The 18899-nt window shown below is 35.9% G+C and overlaps 1 protein-coding gene across 8 annotated transcripts in view; it reads right to left on the minus strand.

Annotated features, from left to right (window-relative positions):
- Positions 1-18899, minus strand: part of LOC149786145 (uncharacterized) — a 203726-nt gene that overhangs the window by 60666 nt on the left and 124161 nt on the right. For all 8 annotated transcript variants that reach the window (XM_089976481.1, XM_089976483.1, XM_089976480.1 and 5 more), the window contains 3 exons: positions 16004-16078; positions 6381-6470; positions 2754-3575 (listed from right to left, as the gene is read on the minus strand). In XM_089976481.1, the coding sequence (XP_089832607.1) occupies positions 2754-3575; positions 6381-6470; positions 16004-16078 (987 nt within the window). The remainder of the gene's footprint in view (positions 1-2753; positions 3576-6380; positions 6471-16003; positions 16079-18899) is intronic.

Consider the following 18899-nt stretch of genomic DNA (forward strand, 5'->3'; position numbering starts at 1 on the left):
CATATGGGTGGATACTATGTCCTAGTCTTTGAAAAGGCAGAAGGCAATAATGGAAGTAAAGAAATCTGAAAATTATTTGTGTACTGAATTTAATGTACATTTATATTATACAAGTATTTCAAAACTATATGCAACCTCTCAAAAGGGTCACCTTCACAGGTAGCTGGTTAAAGGAGTTTTCATTGTCATTTATATGGCTAAATTGTAACCCCAATATAAGATCTTTCAAATTATATTTTGCATTTATTAAGAATATACCAAACAAATAATAAACTATTAAAGAAACATCAAATCCATTCTCCAGATTATACTTAAAAGTACTTTTTCTTACCATCTGGGTTTTTATTTAAACAATTTTTTCACGATTCACTAAATGGCGGAAGTTTTGTTTTCAAAATGAGGCATTTGCACTAAACATTCAGCAGGTATCCAGGAATAAAGTCTGAATTCTCCTTAACAGACCCGAGGAAAATTTGTACTCCTCAACTCTTTAGGGCTTTTCCGGTAAACTATACTTTGGACCATGGGAAGGCACTTTTAACATGGAGTAGTCACCCACAGAAGCAGTTTAGAATTTTATGTAAAATTTTCTATGATGGTATCAAATAATCAAAGTACTCTGGGCATGTATTTTGAGAAATACTGCCTTACATGTGCACCATGTATTTGTAAATGTTACAGACCTTAATCAAGAATAAAATGATTCCCAGGAGCAAAACAGAGCGACTGAGAACCCTACTCAAGAGAAACAGTTTAATGTAACAGTGACTTAGTTTTTACTAATGCCTGTAGTACTCTTCATGTACCAGTATGTACCAGCCCAAGTCATTTGACTCTATGAGCAACAGTATCTGAGAAAATGACCTAAATACAATCCCTAACCTCAGTGTTGATGCAATTCAGACAAAAACAGTAAACTGTGTTACAGAAGTGAATGTTTGTGACCTAAGGAACATTCTCACTCCTGTCAAAATATTATGGCTAATAGCCAACATAAATCCGATAATCAAAAAATATTTTTAATGTGTATTATGGCTTTTCACCTTGCAAAAAAATGTACACAGAAAAAATATTAGCTAAAAGTTAAGATATAACTGCACACAATGATAGATTAAAATCCATATTTGTTGGAATTAATGGTAATGTGCTTGCAGACAGATGGGCAACAGATAACTATGTAGAACATTATTGTAACCATTATTACGGTCAGTTGAGCTATCATTACTTCATTACATTCAAATTGTTTCAAGCAGTCATGTTCATAATCAATACATTCCAATCACACCACACCATTTGATGCAGCCATGATCATCATCAATACATTCCAAACACTGTTTCATGCAGCCATGTTCATCATTAATTTCAATCAGTTTTATACAGCCATGTTCATTATCCATTCATTACAATCACACAATTTTATACAGCCATGTTCATTATCAATTGAAGCGCCGAGTGGCCGAGTGGTCTAAAGCGCTCTCCGTTACGGATCACCGCCATCTCACCTCTGTCTGCATGGGTTCAAGTCTCGGATTCAGCCAATGTGGGTATGTGAGAAAGCTTGCCAGTAGCTTCTCGAGGGTCGGTGGTTCTTTCTGGGGATTTCCCAGGTTCTTCCTCCACCATTTATATTGGCCGCCATGTATAGCCTATCGTGTGCTGAAAAATGGCGTTAAACCCTACAATAACAATCATTATCAATTCATAACAATCACACAATTTTACACACCCATGTTCATTATCAATTCATTCCAATCACGGCATTTTATACAGCCATGCATATTAATTCATTCCAATCACTATTTTATACAGCCATGTTCATTATTAATTCATGCCAATCACACCATTTTGTACAGCTACACTCATTATCAATTCATGCCAATCACACCATTTTGTACAGCTACATTCATTATCAATTCATTCCAACCACACCATTTCGTATAGCTATGTTCAGCATAAATTCATTCCAGTCATACCATTTTGTACAGTCATATACTTCATTAATTCATTCCAAACACACTGTTTTATGTTCATCACTAATCCATTCTGATCATGCTGTTTAATGCAGTCATGTTCATCACTAATTCATTGTAATCATTTCTGACTTATTCCTCAAGTATTTTGCAATTCTTTATATTTGCATACTTTTATCTTTACTTTTAATTGGCACCATATTTCTAGTATTTAACTTGCATGCTGTTAAACCTCCATGCACAAGACATATGGCAATGTGTTGTAATGATGGTATTCTTCGCAAATAGTGGTATTGCTGCAAGTACTTCATGTGACCTGGCGCCGAACCGTGGAGCAAGAACTCAAGACCAGAGGCCTCACCCTGCAGACCGCCCCCATAACAGCAGCTGACAGACCAAAATGGTGCTCCCTTGCTGTCACCTCAAGCACCAGACGGGGCAGAGAGGATTGATTGATTGATTGATTGATCTTTTATACAAAATGGCAAAAGTTATACCGTAAGTACTAGACATGATTAATATCTGATTGGTTCTTTTATACAAAATGGCAATAGTTATACTGTAAGTACTAGATGTGATTAATATCTGATTGGTTCTTTTATACAAAATGGAACTAGTAATACTGTAAGTACTATACCTGATTAATAATTTTTTGATTTTTAGGCTAATGACATTCATTCCAATTTACAGCATTATCCATTAGCATAAATCAGACTTCACTATGCTGCTCACAGCTAGGATGAATATATATCAATATATAATTAATACAGAATTCTGCATTACCATCCGAGGTATAGTCCACAAGTACTGCATCACTGTTTGGTCTGGATATAAACCCTGAATCTTCCAGTTTGTTATTTACATCAGTTGGAACTTCTCTTCTGATAGCTTTTCTTTCAAGATTGTCTGAACTGGGTGGATTAACCCGTAACTCTTTTGGTCGAGTTTTTGCGTCACCTTCTGTTGCAGGTGGTTTATGTATACTGGCATATTTTCCAGGAATATAGTCTGAGTGTGTCCGTGACACATTTGATGAGTATTTTGCAACAGGAATTCCTGTTTTAGCACCAGATTCATTTTTATCATGTCCTTTAAGCTGCTGATGCCTGGCACTTTTCTTTACTTCACTTGCTTTATCTATCAATTGTTTTGTCCTTTTCTCTGCTTTTTCTTTTATTTGGTTGATCTCATTACTTGGAATGTTTGTTTCCGTATTTCTTGGAATTATTGGCTCAATTTGTGATGCATCCTGACTACTGTCATAATCCTGCGCCAAAGCTGTTGGTGGAGTTTTCTTTTTTGTTCCCACAACTGGTTCATTACCAGAATGTTGTGGTGGAGAAAATTCAAAGTTTGGTTTTAAATATCCTTTCAAAATTTCCTGATTTAGTGGTCGTACTTGTCTGCTGTCATAAGCGACATATTTATTTCCAAGGGTTGTTGCAGGTCTATTATCTCCCTTGCTGAAAATATTAACAAAATTGGCAGTATTGGGTGTTGAAACTGATGGGGCCGTCATTGGTCTGATTGGAGATTTGTCGATGTCAACAGGAAGATAAATGGATTCCGAGTCAAGTAGACTGGTTGTACTTCTTGAATCATAATCTGCAATATCAGAAAAAGAGCTATGTACAAAAAGAACTGATCTACATCTCCTCTTTCTTATTTGAGGCTGATTTTCAAAGATCCTCATGCCAAAATTTGCAGAAATTGTTTAATGAATAAATCGTTTTAGACAGTGCTTTATATAAATCAAATTCAATATCCAAATTTGCCAAAAAGTAAAGCAGTAGTTTTCTGCAACTATTTTAGCTTACAAGTACTGAGATAATGAGATGCAAATTAAGTTAGCCTAACATTAGCTATTCCACCTTTTGACATAAAAATTAAAAACTATGCACATCAGAATGGAATCATAAAAGGCTGACAAAAAGGCTGACAAAAAATAAATCAGTGTCACTATCAAGCTTGTGCTCTGTGTCCCAACTATTTCAGTTTGATTTTGCTGCAGGAAGCTTGTCATTGATAAAAATTACCTTGTCCATTGTCTCAACATCTCATATCAGTACTGGGACTGATAATTTGGCACATGAAGTGATAACAATTCTAAAGAAAATGTAAAATATGCCACTCTCTCATTTTTGCATACCCAGGTAACTCTCAAGCCATTCCCTCCTTTTATCCTACCCAGGTAACTTATAATGTATAAACAGGGTGTGGACCCATTTTTTAAAATAAGAAATATTCCTCCAAATTGAGCCCTATTTGCTCAATGTGAATAAAATCCCAATCAAATTTAACCTCCATTTATTACGTATTTTATCATCAAGTGATTTGTGTCCAGAAGTTTTATTCAACATCATGAAATTAGCAATATAATTAAGAGATTGTATATTCCAAGTGCTCTGTAAATAATGATATATAAAGAAATATGGATCATTTATTTTATTAGTAATGTGTACTGGTGGCAACTGTCTAGGAAATAAATATCAATTAAGTCTTGTCAAGTGAAATTTGCAGTTTTACCCTCCAATTAATTATCAGTCTAATTATCAATGTGATATTTTATCTTGTATTTAAATGAGAAAAGTGTCCATCAGGGCAATGCCCATAATCATTTCCATTAGAACCTAATTAAATGCCAATTGTCTTTTGATCTTTGACTTGTGGAAATGTCTCTTGCCTTGTTGCAATCAATTAAAAGCAGACCTGCTTCACATTATCATAGTAATTAATTTTTATTATCAAATAAAGTAACGGACATGGAATAAGAAAATCTACATGGATGGCAAATGATACCTGTGATGGAGCTAGCTCATGGTGTTGTGTCAAGTTAACCCATTTTAACTGATGAATTGAACAGTATTTTAATTATTATTATGTAAGTAACATAATTAAAGTAGCTAACATTAATCAATAATTAATGCTACTCATTGGCAAAATGTGATCAGGATAGCAAGGGAATCAAGCGAAGGGTGTACTATGAAAAGGCTAGTGTTATAGATAGAGTTCATTAAGAAGAAGTGAGTTCCAAAGGTTATGGAGGGAGTTAGGCACACTGCTAATGAATCCTAGCCAGTCAATGATTTGGACATCAATGTGCTCAAAGTTATGGAGGGAGTTAGGCACACTGCTAATGAATCCAAGCCAGTCAGTGATTTGGACCTCACTGTGCACAAGTTATGGAGAGAGTAAGGCAAATTGCTAATGAATCCAAACCAGTCAATGATTTGGACATCAATGTGCTCAAGTTATGGAGGGAGTGAGGCACACTGCTAATGAATCCAAACCAGTCAATGATTTGGACATCAACGTGCTCAAATTTATGGAGGGAGTTAGGCCCACTACTAATGAATCCAAACCAGTCAATGATTTGGACCTCACTGTGCTCAAGTTATGGAGGGAGTTAGGCCCACTGCTAATGAATCTAAACCAGTCAGTGATTTGGACATCAATGTGCTCAAGTTATGGAGGGAGAGAGGCACACTGCTAATGAATCCAAAATGAAAAGGTTGGCATTAAATGACCAAAGTGAAAAAATAAAATTTCATTTTTTTACAACTTTGCAGCAATTTAAAAGAATGTGTTGATTATACAGTTATGTGTAATTACTGTTATTTGATATTTTATTACAGCATCAAACGAAGCAGTCCTTGAAAGGGAGACAACAATAGCTCATTATGTAATGAAACCCCACCTATAATGAATTACTGAATAAGAAAATATGAAAATAATCCAACTATAAATTAGTATCAATGAGAAATATAAGTATAAAATTATGTCAGTAACTTAAGGAATTTAATGTATGTGTTGAAAGCTGTGATGCAATTAGCATGTAATATGTTCATATTAAATAACGAAATTATAGGCAAGGCCCCCTGAAAATAAAAAGGGTCTTGCCTATTATTTCATGTATTTAAAATTTAAGCCATGATTGACATCCTCAAATGAAAATTTGAAGGTGTATCTTTTGCTTTTGTCTGACAAAAACAGTGCCCTGGAGGGCATACAGGGTCAAGATTTGGGGGACATGGGACAAACAATTGCAGGAAACTGGCACGCCCACACTCTATGTGCAACACTGGACAAAACAAAATACTAATTATTGGATAACCCAGAACAAGTAGGCACTATAACATACTGATAATTTGATAGCCTTAACCTTGCAGAAAATATACCATATTAATAAACAAATAGCTCAAATAAAAAACAAAATGATGCATCATCTAATGTAACATCCTGTATGGACAGATCATATTATAATTTGATAGCCCAGACCAAGTTGACAACACAACATACTTAAAACCAGATATCTCAAACCAAGCAATGTACCACATTATAATCAAATAGCCCAGACCAAGCAATGTACCATAATATAATAAGATAGCCGAGACTCAACATACAACATACCATCTGATGTAATATCCTGTACAGACAGATCATTTAATGTATGACCCTGTCTGTTTGGGGAGTGTCCCACTGCTGGGCTGCCAGGGTTACCTGGAACAAAAGAAAAAATACATTGTTAATTGCCTAAATATGCTACTGTTTTTACTAATGATTAACATACAATCAGCTACACACACCTGGTATTCCTTGTACTCAGTTTCACTCAATTTCTAACCAATTTTTATAGAAATAAGCCTCCTGGATTATCTTATTTGTATTTCTGACAATACTGTGATTTTTATGAGATACATACTTTACATGGCATGAAAAAAAAACTTTAGTTTTCAAACTATTCACCATAGAGTCCTTTAATTACAGAAAATGAGTTCAGGAATTCCTCAAATTTGTGTAAATCGTTTGAAATTCCACAAAGATAAACGAAGACTAATTTTTGGGAAAATGTAGGATATTATGGCCATTTTAATCCACAATGCATGCTTAATGGTCAAAGAAAAGCTCATATTTCCAAAGCAGTAAAACTAAAGATATTTAAAATCTAAATGTAAGTAAGAAAACTTGAGATATTTACTGAAACTGGACCCAGATCTGTAGGCACACAATGAGCCAGGAGACCAGTGTATATACTTCTTGTTGTTCTTATGGCTTCCATCAAACAGTGTAGACACATTGGCATGATCTGCCAGCAATTTACAGGGTCTACACTATATATTTCTCTTAGGATTCCCATTCAACAGTGTAAACACAATGGCTTGACCTGCCAGCACATTACGGGGTCTATAATATGTTTTTCTTAGGATTTCCAATCAACAATGTAAACTCAATGGCTTAATCTGCCAGCACATTACAGGGTCTACACTATATATTTCTCTTAGGATTTCCATTCAACAGTGTAAACACAATGGCTTAATCTGCAAGCACATTACAGGGTCTACACTATATATTTTTCTTAGGATTTCCATTCAACAGTGTAAACACAATGGCTTAATCTGCCAGCACATTACAGGGTCTACACTATATAGTTTTCTTAGGATTTCCATTCAACAGTGTAAACACAATGGCTTGATCTGCCAGCAATTTACAGGGTCTACACTATATAGTTTTCTTAGGATTTCCATTCAACAGTGTAAACACAATGGCTTGATCTGCCAGCAATTTACAGGGTCTACACTATATATTTTTCTTAGGATTTCCATTCAACAGTGTAAACACAATGGCTTAATCTGCCAGCACATTACAGGGTCTACACTATATAGTTTTCTTAGGATTTCCATTCAACAGTGTAAACACAATGGCTTGATCTGCCAGCAATTTACAGGGTCTACACTATATAGTTTTCTTAGGATTTCCATTCAACAGTGTAAACACAATGGCTTGATCTGCCAGCAATTTACAGGGTCTACACTATATATTTTTCTTAGGATTTCCATTCAACAGTGTAAACATAATGGCTTAATCTGCCAGCACATTACAGGGTCTACACTATATATTTCTCTTAGGATTTCCATTCAACAGTGTAAACACAATGGCTTGATCTGCCAGCACATTTCAGGGTCTACACTATATATTTCTCTTAGGATTTCCATTCAACAGTGTAACAATTTTAAAAAGCTTCCAATACTCTGGTACAGTTCGTGGAACAAGCTTCCACTACATGTAAAATCTGCTGAAAATATTAGAGTATTTAAGAAGAGATATCATGAGCATGTATGTGTTTCTAATAGATAATGGAGTTTAGTATTTTAATACTAAACATGTTAAAATAAACAGTAATTATTGCTATCTTCATATAATGTGCATTATTATATTCTCCTTAAGAGAACAGTCCTTGTTAGAGTTTGCTGTACATTAAGATTATTTGAATTTTAAATCAAATTAAATGGTATTTTTTAACATGTAAACTCCCACTGCAAACTAAAAAAGTCTAAATAAAAATAAAAACAAACTCAAAACCTTATAAAACATTTGAAACCTGCTATAATGGCATATAAATCTAATCAGGTCATGTGCATATGCATTGAAACATGTCAGTCATATTTAATTTGTCTACCTCATGCAATTTTTGCTTAACTGTACTCAGATTTTTGTAAAAATGACAAAAGTTTTAAAATGTTTTTAAAATTGGAAATATACTGTAATGACCTGAGATTTTAATCTGGTCATCTCTTGCTTCAAGGGATGGATGGATGGACATCAGCAGAATAATGTTCTGTCTGATACTGCAATGGTGGCATAAAAAATATGTTTAATAGCAAAAGAATTACATAAACATCTGTTGTGTCAATATGAACCATAGATTCTTTACAACTGTTACTTCAGCCAGCCTCTTTAGGTGTGTCAACCTACATGTACAAGCAAAAGCTGAGTCAATGAACGGGAAAAATCTTTGACTTATGATAGAATATTGGTATTTTAAACAAATTAAGTTAAATAATGGCCTGGATCTAGTATAAATTTTGACCTACAAAAGCAAATATTTATTAAATTTATAATAGGTTCTGTGAATTTGGTTGTTGGTCTTATTATGTATGCAACCACCTAAAAGATATTCGATTTTTTTTGTTTCAAACAAGTCACCTTGATTCAATAAGCTGACCATATTTGCTACTTTTTCTCACATTGCATTTTAAGAATTGGCCGAAGAAAAGTATTTCTTGTTTTGGCAGACTTGTTTGTGTATGCTTAACATTTTTTGTTTTCAAAATAATGCAATTTGTATCATTCATCTGGACATAGAGATATCAATGAAGGATTTTCTTACAACTAAACTTACAGAGCCCTGGGCAGATGAGTGGTCTAATGCACTTGCCTTTACAGAGCCCTGGGCAGATGAGTGGTCTAATGCACTTGCCTTTACAGATCACTGGGCAGATGAGTGGTCTAATGCACTTGCCTTTACAGATCACTAGGCAGATGAATGGTCTAATGCACTTGCCATTACAGATCACTGGGCAGATGAGTGGTCTAATGCACTTGTCTTTACAGAGCCCTGGGCAGATGAGTGGTCTAATGCACTGGCCTTTACAGATCACTGGCATCTCATCTCTGTGAGTTCAAGACTCAGGCTTGGCCAATGTGTGCCTGAGAAAGCTTGCCAGTAGCTTCCTGTTGGTCAGTGATTCTTCAAGGGGTTTTCCCAGGTTCTTCCTCAACCAGATGTACTGGCCACCATGTATAGTCTATCATGTGCTGGAAAATAGCACAAATCACACAACAACAACTAAACATATTTTGTATCAGAATTAAAGAAACATATTTGTGTGATCTTCATGACAAGCAATAGGCTGGTAAGGACCAGCAATTTTTAAAAATACAAACATCAAAAGCTACAATTCACATTATAGTTCATATCCAATCCAGCAATTCTAGTATCAACATCATATTTTCCCTTTAAAGTTACAATGATGCCATGCATATGATAAGAAAAAATATCACTACACAAAAATAAGTTTTGAAAATGTTCTTCACATCTCTAACTGCATCTAGTTCAGCTGACTCCTAATAAAATTTCACTTTAATATCCTACCTGCTGAGCCTACATATCTAACTTCAGATGTCTTCAACCGCTACTGTTTATACCCTAAGGACAGTCTTTGTTATGTAACGGCCTGGCAGGATGCCAAGTCTGAACTTGCTTTTAAGAGCTTATTACAAAACTTCAAGCAGTTTATTTTAATTCAGTTCAATTTCAACGTCATTCATACAAAGATCAACTGTTGATTTATTTATCTTATCTTCTCTGTCATTCATCTTTTATTAATGCAACCCAAACTACACACTAGACTCTCAAGGTATAGCTCCACTCTAATACAACATTCAGAAAGTTTACTTATCACAGAGGTAAACGCTGACAAGACAAAGACGGAGTATAATGTATGTTTCTGAGTGCTAGAGTCTTTACAATGTGCCAAACAATCAATGCAATGCTTTGTATCAATACAGTGATACGCTGAATGACTAAAGTTTGTAAGCATTCTGTACAAACAAGGCAGAAACCTTGACCTACATGACTCTCTCAAGATAGCAACTTCTAAACACCTGAAGAGAATTACAGAGAAAAGGTTCTACTCTGTATAAAATATAAAGCTGTAAACAATAAACAGAAATGAGGACAAGCATGCCCTGCCAACACACACACATATATGAGAGAAAACTGATAAACAACATATCTGGGCTAATACAATATGTGCAATGAGAATTGTAAATTGGAAATATGATCCCCGACAATTTGGTTGTGGGTCTGGGAGACATATAGGCTGGAAATAATACACGACCCTAAAATATGCATTTTTCCTAACGCCTTTTTAGTACTGTCTTCATATTATTATGGAATTAATCACAAATACACTACAAATCAGGCAGCTGTTTGCTGACTATGCCTTACATATCCTTAAAAAATATACTTTGACTGGATAGAGACAATAAATAAATATTTTTACCCACTGTATAGAATTATTACCTATTATTTCTCTAAGATCCATATATATGCTGCAGGCTTTCATTCAGTAAGCGGACTGAGAGAAATATGAGACAACATCAGTGAAACTTTTTCAATGTGTTAATTCCTAACATGATCTGTAAGAGATTAAACCATCTGTCGCCATAATTGCTAAGGCTGTCACATAGGGTGCAAACTGTCTTCCTTGCTAACTCCATTCAGATAGAGCAAAAGTAATCTTTTTACCATTGATCCCTATGCATTTTTCTCTAACCACGTCCACACAAATTTATTTCTGAAAGCACTGTATACTTCATGAACTGTTCTATTGTCTACTTCAGCAAGAGCATGGGCAATGTCTAAAGCAAGAGTCAAACTGGCACAGAACCCTGTTTTAATAATATATAAGATTTCCAAAATGAACTGAGTGCCATTTTGTGGCAGTCATAATAATTAGACTGGTTGATTCTGCAGACCTAGCTGAAGTAAAAAATATTTAATAATGCATTGACTCGACAAAATCGTGTAAAGAGCTCCACGTTGGGTACAAATACGTTCATTCAAATGGTGTTATGGTATGTTTACACCATATCGCAAGACCACCTCATAAAGTGTTGATTCTCACATAAAAACTTTACCATCCCAACCGCAACCAATTTTCTCCATAAATTTACAAAATGTAATAAATGATCGATTTGATCCAAGCAATGATGGAAATTCTGTTGAGTTGTTTTTAAGAAGCTGTTTAATGGTTCTTTTAGTTTTAGTAATGGCAGCCATATTTGACAGAGAATCAGCAGTATATGTGCAAACTTGAAAGGCACCTATGCCAAAATGCTTTCAGTCAAATTTGGTCAAATTCTGCTGAACAAAATTAAAATTCATCAAACCAGGCTGACCTGTCAAATTGTGTTTCTATTTTTAGAAACTGCAGCCATATTTGATGGTAGGCTGGCACTGTATGGACAAATGTCAGGATGCTTACATTTAAATTTATCAAGTTCTGCTGAGTGATTTTGAGGAATTTTTAACAGTAATGTTTCTTGCAAGTTGATCAAGCAGTTTTATTAGAAGTTGTAAATAGTCACTGTGAATTGATCCAGGACGAAAGACACAAGAGACAAATAATCATATCAAAAACTCACTTGACCTCATGGTCAGGTGAGCTAAAAAATACTAGGGCACTACTGCAGCAAATCAAAATAATAATCTGGCATTTTTTTTACACATATAAATAGTGGCACAATACTGCAAGTGATCTGATTAAGGGAAATAACTCTTGTAACGTGCTGTTAAGCTATCAAATGGTAATAACCTTAGTAGAAGTATACATGCACAGCACAGCACAGCCAAATATACATTTTTTTCATCAATTTATCAAGAAATCTAATGAATGAATAATAAAATTTCAAAAGTTAAAAACCAAAAATTATTTCAATGTATCTCTGCTGTTTAAATGAATCTCAAACAGGGCTTGTATGGTATTAAGGACACCTGAAAAACATTTAACTGAGCCATATACCACTGAAAAGATACATCGACAAAAATAGTATTCAAGGAAATTAGCATCGTTATTATCTGAGAATAACGTTGTGTGTATGAGTCAATATACAATGTAAGCAACTACAATACCACCCCCAAAAATAAATATTACCTCCACACAAAATATAAGGCACACAAAAATAATAAAATTCAGCAAATTTTTACTCCCCACCTCAAATAAATTCACAACAGCCACATTAGGAAAAAGTTGCCACGGCATCATTAACTTCTATCTAGGTTTCTCCAACAGGTACATGTCACTCCAGGATAGACAATAAGAAAGATCCTTTGAAGGGACTGATGCTTCATTCAAAATCAGGCCATTTCTTCTTTTTAACACATTGGTTTGTGTGCCTATGACCTCATATGCACACATTTCTATCTCACCTTCAGTCTTCTAAAACACTGACCTTGAACTTGAAGAAAGGAACCCTAAGACGGTTCACAACAGTTTCTAAAAATGATATACCAAGTTTCATTCCATAATCTCAAAAGGCTCTAAACTTGTGGAGTGAAACAGAAAGTAAGATGAAAAACTTTTTTCTAAAAATGTGCCAAGATCCTGACTTTGGAGATTGCACCCCCTTCCCATGTGGCACACGATGTACCTTCAAGTGATGATGTAAAGTTTAATCTATTACTCTCGAAAAGCTTTATAGTTATGGAGTGGAAGGGAAAGTGTAATGAAAAACAAATTATTCAGCCTTGACCTTGATTTTCAAGACAGCATTCCTAATGTGGTACATGACACACCTTTTATCCCTTAACATAAAATAGCTTTAAAGAAGAGAAAGGGTAATGAGAAACTTTAAAAGTGAGCCATGCCCTTGACCTTGAAGACAGCATAGCCAATGTGATACACAGCACACCATTAAGTGGTGATGTAAAAGTATGCCAGGTTTCATCCCTTAAACTCAAAATGGCTTCAAGATGGCTTCAAAGCAATGGAGCAGAAAGGAAAGTGTCATGAAAACATGCAATATTGAGTTATGACTGAAACTTTGCAGGCAGGACCCCCAATTGGTTCACAACATGTCTTCTAACGATGATAAGTAGTATAAAAAGTTTAATCCCTTCATCTAAAATGTTTAATCTCTTGATCTTGAAAGCTTTCAAAACTAAAATGAGGAAGCGAAAGGTGGATAAAACAAAATTAAAAAACTGAGCTATGGCTGTCACCTTGAAGATAGAACCTCCAATGAGGTATGCAACATACCTGCAAATTATGTTGTGTAACTAAACTGAGTTTCATTTCCAAATCAAAACTGGCTTTGAAGTTATTGAGCAGAAACAGATGTATAGCTCATGGATGACACGAAAGACAGGTGCTATATCCCAAAAGCTTTTCTCTTCCAAATGGAAGACCAAAAAAGGACATATTTTTTGACAGATCTAGAAGAAAAATAAAACTAAGGCTGGCTGCACTAAAACCAACAATATTCACAAAAAAGAGGGGGGGGGGCAGCTAAAGCATTGCACAGGTGTAGGTTATATGCATGTACTTCATTAGATCCTTGATATCTAGGCAACAATGAAGCTCTAGCTACCTTGGTGATTCCCAAGACTCTTAGCTCATGAGATTAATGGAATTTAATACAGCACTGTCTATAAATGAAAGCAATTTTCTGCTGAACAAAACTCCACTTCAAAAATTCTCCTGGATCTCAAATGCACTGGCATGCCTCATTCTTGATAGTGAAGAACAAGAACCAATAACATGTGCCTTTCCCACTGGGTGTTAATCCACTGGTAAAACTCAGCTGAATCTGCCTATAAACAAGCAACATGCATATACCAAACCAACTGTTAAAATTGTATTAAAAAAAACTAGTAGACATAAATAAACTGAAGTATCTCTTAAGTGGACAGTTAAAGGATTGCAACACTCAGCTGTTGAAAATGCTGGCTGGTAAAGAATGGCTAAACATCCAGTGACAACGTAGTTAGAGTAATCAGAACTGGACCAAATATGAACAATTTAGGTAACTCAGCTGAATTTCATTCTAATTTTGTCTACACAAATGTAAATATTAACCAATTATTAAAATAAAATTAAAAAATTATCCAAAAACTAAAATAAACAACAACATATTAAACAGATATAAACTGCAACATGTCCCAAGTGAACAGTGAAGAAACTGAGACATACCAATACACACCGCAATATGTTCCAAGTGAACAGTGAAGGAAATGAAACAGATATACGCTACAATATATTCCAAGTGAATAGTGAAGGAATTTAAACATACAGATATACACTACAATATGTTTCAAGTGAACAGTGAAGGAAATGATGTGATGTGATGTGATTTTTATTTTTAATGTAGCTTTAACAATTTTTCAGTCATATCGCTACGATGTCTGCAATGTGGCAGTTTATAGCGATGTCTAGCTCTGGGGCACCATGCCGCGACATGTAGCATGATGTCCCACCCAGTCACATTATACTGACACCAGGCCGACCAGTCCTAACACTAACCTCTTAAGCTGAAGGCCACCGGAGCGGTGTGAAGGAAATGAAACACAGATATAAAAAACAATATATCCCAAGTGAACAGTGAAGGAATTGAAGAATGCAGATGTTGAAACTGTGGCTGGTAAAGGACAATTAAATGTTGTTGTTGTTATAGGGTTTAACGCCATTTTTCAGCACAAGATAGGCTATACATGGCGGCCAGTATTAATGGTGGAGGAAGAACCCGGGAAAACCCCAGAAAGAACCACCGACCCACGAGAAGCTACCGGCAAGCTTTCTCACATATCCAAATTTGCCGAGCCCGAGACTCGAACCCACGCAGACAGAGGTGAGATGGCAGTGATCCGTGACGGAGAGCGCTTTAGACCACTCGGCCACTCGGGGCCCCCGACAATTAAATATATAAAGTGATAAGGTAGTTTGGGAAATAACTAAACTGGGTACAAGGAAGGTTTGACAGTTTGGCAGAAGTAAAAGAACATTTTAAAAGTGAGGAACAACACCTGAACAGGGTAACAATAACTGTGAAGTTAGACAGCGGTTTCGAAGTAATGGTAACCAAAGTAAGCAGCAATACGGGTTACTTGGGAGAGAGACAGTGTAATGTTTGATTTCATTCTTTTCCATGCAGGTATTTGATAGCAGGGTAAAAGGTAAAAAGGGTAAATGCTGAAAAGAAAGAATCTACAAAGAGTGAGAACATTTTGATGTGCACTGAGAAAAGTCCATTTCTCGATGCAATGAATGCATGATCATGTGTAAACGTTCTCAGAATGGCAATGTTGGTCACCACCACATTTGCTCAATACGACTGGTATATTTGTACACACACAGGCCTAAATACTTTTATACAACAGTAATCTAAAAACTGGCAATAGCATTGTATCCAAGTGATTTAAAACTTATGGTTCATACGCAAAAACAAGACCGCTTAAAGGATCTGAAATGAATGAAAGAATCTGGATGTTGCATACATATCACAAACGTCTAGCAGTAAGTGGTATGTCCAATGAATGCCAGCTTCAAATTTTATATTTATCACACAAGTGGACTGACTACTGTTTCATCATCTTTGGTGATACTGCCAAGTGTAATGTCACAGTCTGGCATGACATAAAACTAAGACAATGTTTAAGTTTGAATGCTGTTGGATAAAGCAGTAGAACTTACTTCCACTCCAGGCCTTGACTGGTCCTTTGTTATGTGCCACCCCATGCTGTTGCGCCACTGGACTGGATAGATGACCTGCCAGGAAAAATAAATTATTACAAAATCCTTCAAACTGTAACAGTCCAGTGCATACAAAATTGAACTAAAAGGGTATTATTATGATACTTTAACTAGATGTACATGTAGTCACAGATATGCACATCCCTGCACATCAGGTGTGTTCTTATCAACATGTTTTCTTATATGGCAAACAATATATGTTTCTCTTTTCTCAAGACCTTAGTAACAATAAAAGATCAGAATATTTCCAACACATGTTCAGCAGGAATACTTTACACAGTGTTGAATAAATACTATATAAACATGCTGAATTTTCAAAATTCACCATTTAAATATTGTTTAAATATATCTTCTACCAAAATCTCTCACTTGAGATAAAAGTGAAACCATACTGCACATCAATGCCAACCATGTAATGGTGGATGCTGAAATATCATATGAGCCCTATATTGGTAGAAATTTCTGACATCTTCACTCTTTCAAAGCTGCCCAATAGAACCTTACGGCCCTCAATGAGAAAGAAGCCTGTCCTGATCATCCCCAGCACAGATCCAACTGAGACTGGGAATCTCCTTAAAAGGTGAGCTACAAAAAGGAACTGGTTCTTGGCAGGAAACCCAGGTTGGCAAATATATAAAAAGTTCATAATTGGATTCTAGCAATGTCTATATTCCATCTAGACAACAATGAGCAGGATACCAGCCTCTGAAGTGCAAAATAACTTATGAGATCAGAAGCTTGAGTGCATTAGACAAGCCACCTTATAGCCTTAATGGTGGACACTGAACATATTTTTGCCTCCAAAAAAAAGAAGAGAAGAAAGTCTTCCACTTTTCTTGAAGGATGACCACTTGTCCTTTCCTACAGCACCAGAAGATTACCCACTCTGCATCTCTGACCTTGGATATGAGACCACCTCTTTGCCTGGACTATGAAGTTTGCAATCTTACTCAAAAACCAGTCCTGGCAGGTTGACTGCTGCAGATAAGCAAGGCGTGAAGGTTGACAGTTTGCAGACTGTTGTGAAGACACCTGTGCTCAGACAGCAGATCCCACCTCTTTGGTAATCTCCTGGGCTCATCTACCAAAAGGTTAAGCAGATACTGAACCAAATCTGTTGGTGCCACATAGGGGCTACCAGGATTAGTTAGGCAGTAGAGGTCCTGGCTTTGCAGAAGCACCTGTAGAATCATTTTGAAAGGTGGGCAAATGTACATGGATAGAAGCTGCCACCCTAGACTCAAAGTGTAAACCACCATGCCCTCTGATCTGGAACTGAGGAGACATAAATGGGGAGTTTGTTTTTCAGTCTCGTTGCAAACAAGTCTAACAATGGCCTCTTCCATTTGGAAAAGTGACTGCTACCTTCTGGTGCAGTGGCCACCAGCAAGTGGTGAAGTACTGCATGAGACAGCAAATGTTTCTCATATAATACTTACATGATCACATTACACATGGGACAACTTTCTTTGCTAACTCTGAATCCAACCCTTGCAGAAAGATGGAAATACGTCTTTCTGTCTATATACTGAACAAAGGGAAGCAACACTTACAAGTTAACTCCCTTTTCTACCCGCAAGGTGTGTATAACTGCCTATAACTCGCCTGGCCACGGCCATTCTGTCATCATTGGGAATTGCCTCTACTGTATCCTGCCGAAGATTGTTCCTTCTTTGGAATAACCCCTGAACAGGATATGCAGATAAAGGATCTTGCACTGACGTGTACTGGCAACTCTTGTGATGCATGTTTTCTGATCTTAATTCAAGCCCCCCAAACAAAAGGGGAGGGCTAAATGGGAAGGTGTGCAAGGTTGCCATATGGTAGGACTTTAAAGATGAAGAGTGTTAAAGTATCCTGCCTTCTCAGTGAGGTAAAAAAAATGGAAAAGGATGCTAAGTCAAGCAGTGAGGAAGCTAATATAACATTCCTCACGAGCTTCAAGGCTGTGCTGAAGATCTGCTGATCCACTTCATATCAAAGTGTGGCAACCATGCCAAAAACTGAAAAGAAAAAACACCTCTTGGTTGGAATCATCTCTCATTCTTACTGCATTTAGATGTAACACTATCTCCTGGATCTTCATGGGGATTGGAGGGGGCATCTCAGGGAATCCCCCATGAGACTTGTAAAACATTCCGAAGTAGGACAAAGGCTCAGCATTTCATGTTGAAAAGAAATAGATATTGCTCTTTTTCTGGCAGCCCTTGAGCTATTTCCAAGTACATCAGACAATGTAGTCTCTGTCCACACCCCACATACTTTACAAGAGTGGGATGAAGAGCAACTGATACAGAGTAGGCAAGTTTTATGAACGCATATATATATATATATATATATATATATATATATATATATATATATATATAATAAATGTCATCTGCATTAATAAAAACGAGTAAAATAAGTTATGCCTAGAAACAGCACAGACAAAATTCCACTGTGGAAAATGTATGTTGCCATTCAAAGTCAAATGTGATGAAAACGATTGGTATGATAATGAAAAAAATATCAATAAATTCACTGGATTTTACAAAAATGATGTATGCACCATATAAAACAACATTCTGACTTACTGTGAAACGGAAAAGAAAATGTGGATTTTTTAATTTAATTTATAACATTTATTGAATTTAATTAGATTTTCTGGAGGACATCTTAGCATGTGGCAGCAAATGTAAAAACTGGTTTAAACCATGTATAATCGTAGCCACCAAGTGGATAGAAAGGGAGTTAAGCTGTAATAGTCACTTCCCTTTTTCTATTTATTATATATACTTACTATACTGACAAAAAGACATTTTTCCATCATTCCAGGTAGGCTGGATTTAGAGAG

Source organism: Sinohyriopsis cumingii, chromosome 12 (genome assembly GCF_028554795.1).
Source record: "Sinohyriopsis cumingii isolate HCF-2022 chromosome 12, ASM2855479v2, whole genome shotgun sequence".
Classification (NCBI taxonomy): Eukaryota; Metazoa; Mollusca; class Bivalvia; order Unionida; family Unionidae; genus Sinohyriopsis; species Sinohyriopsis cumingii.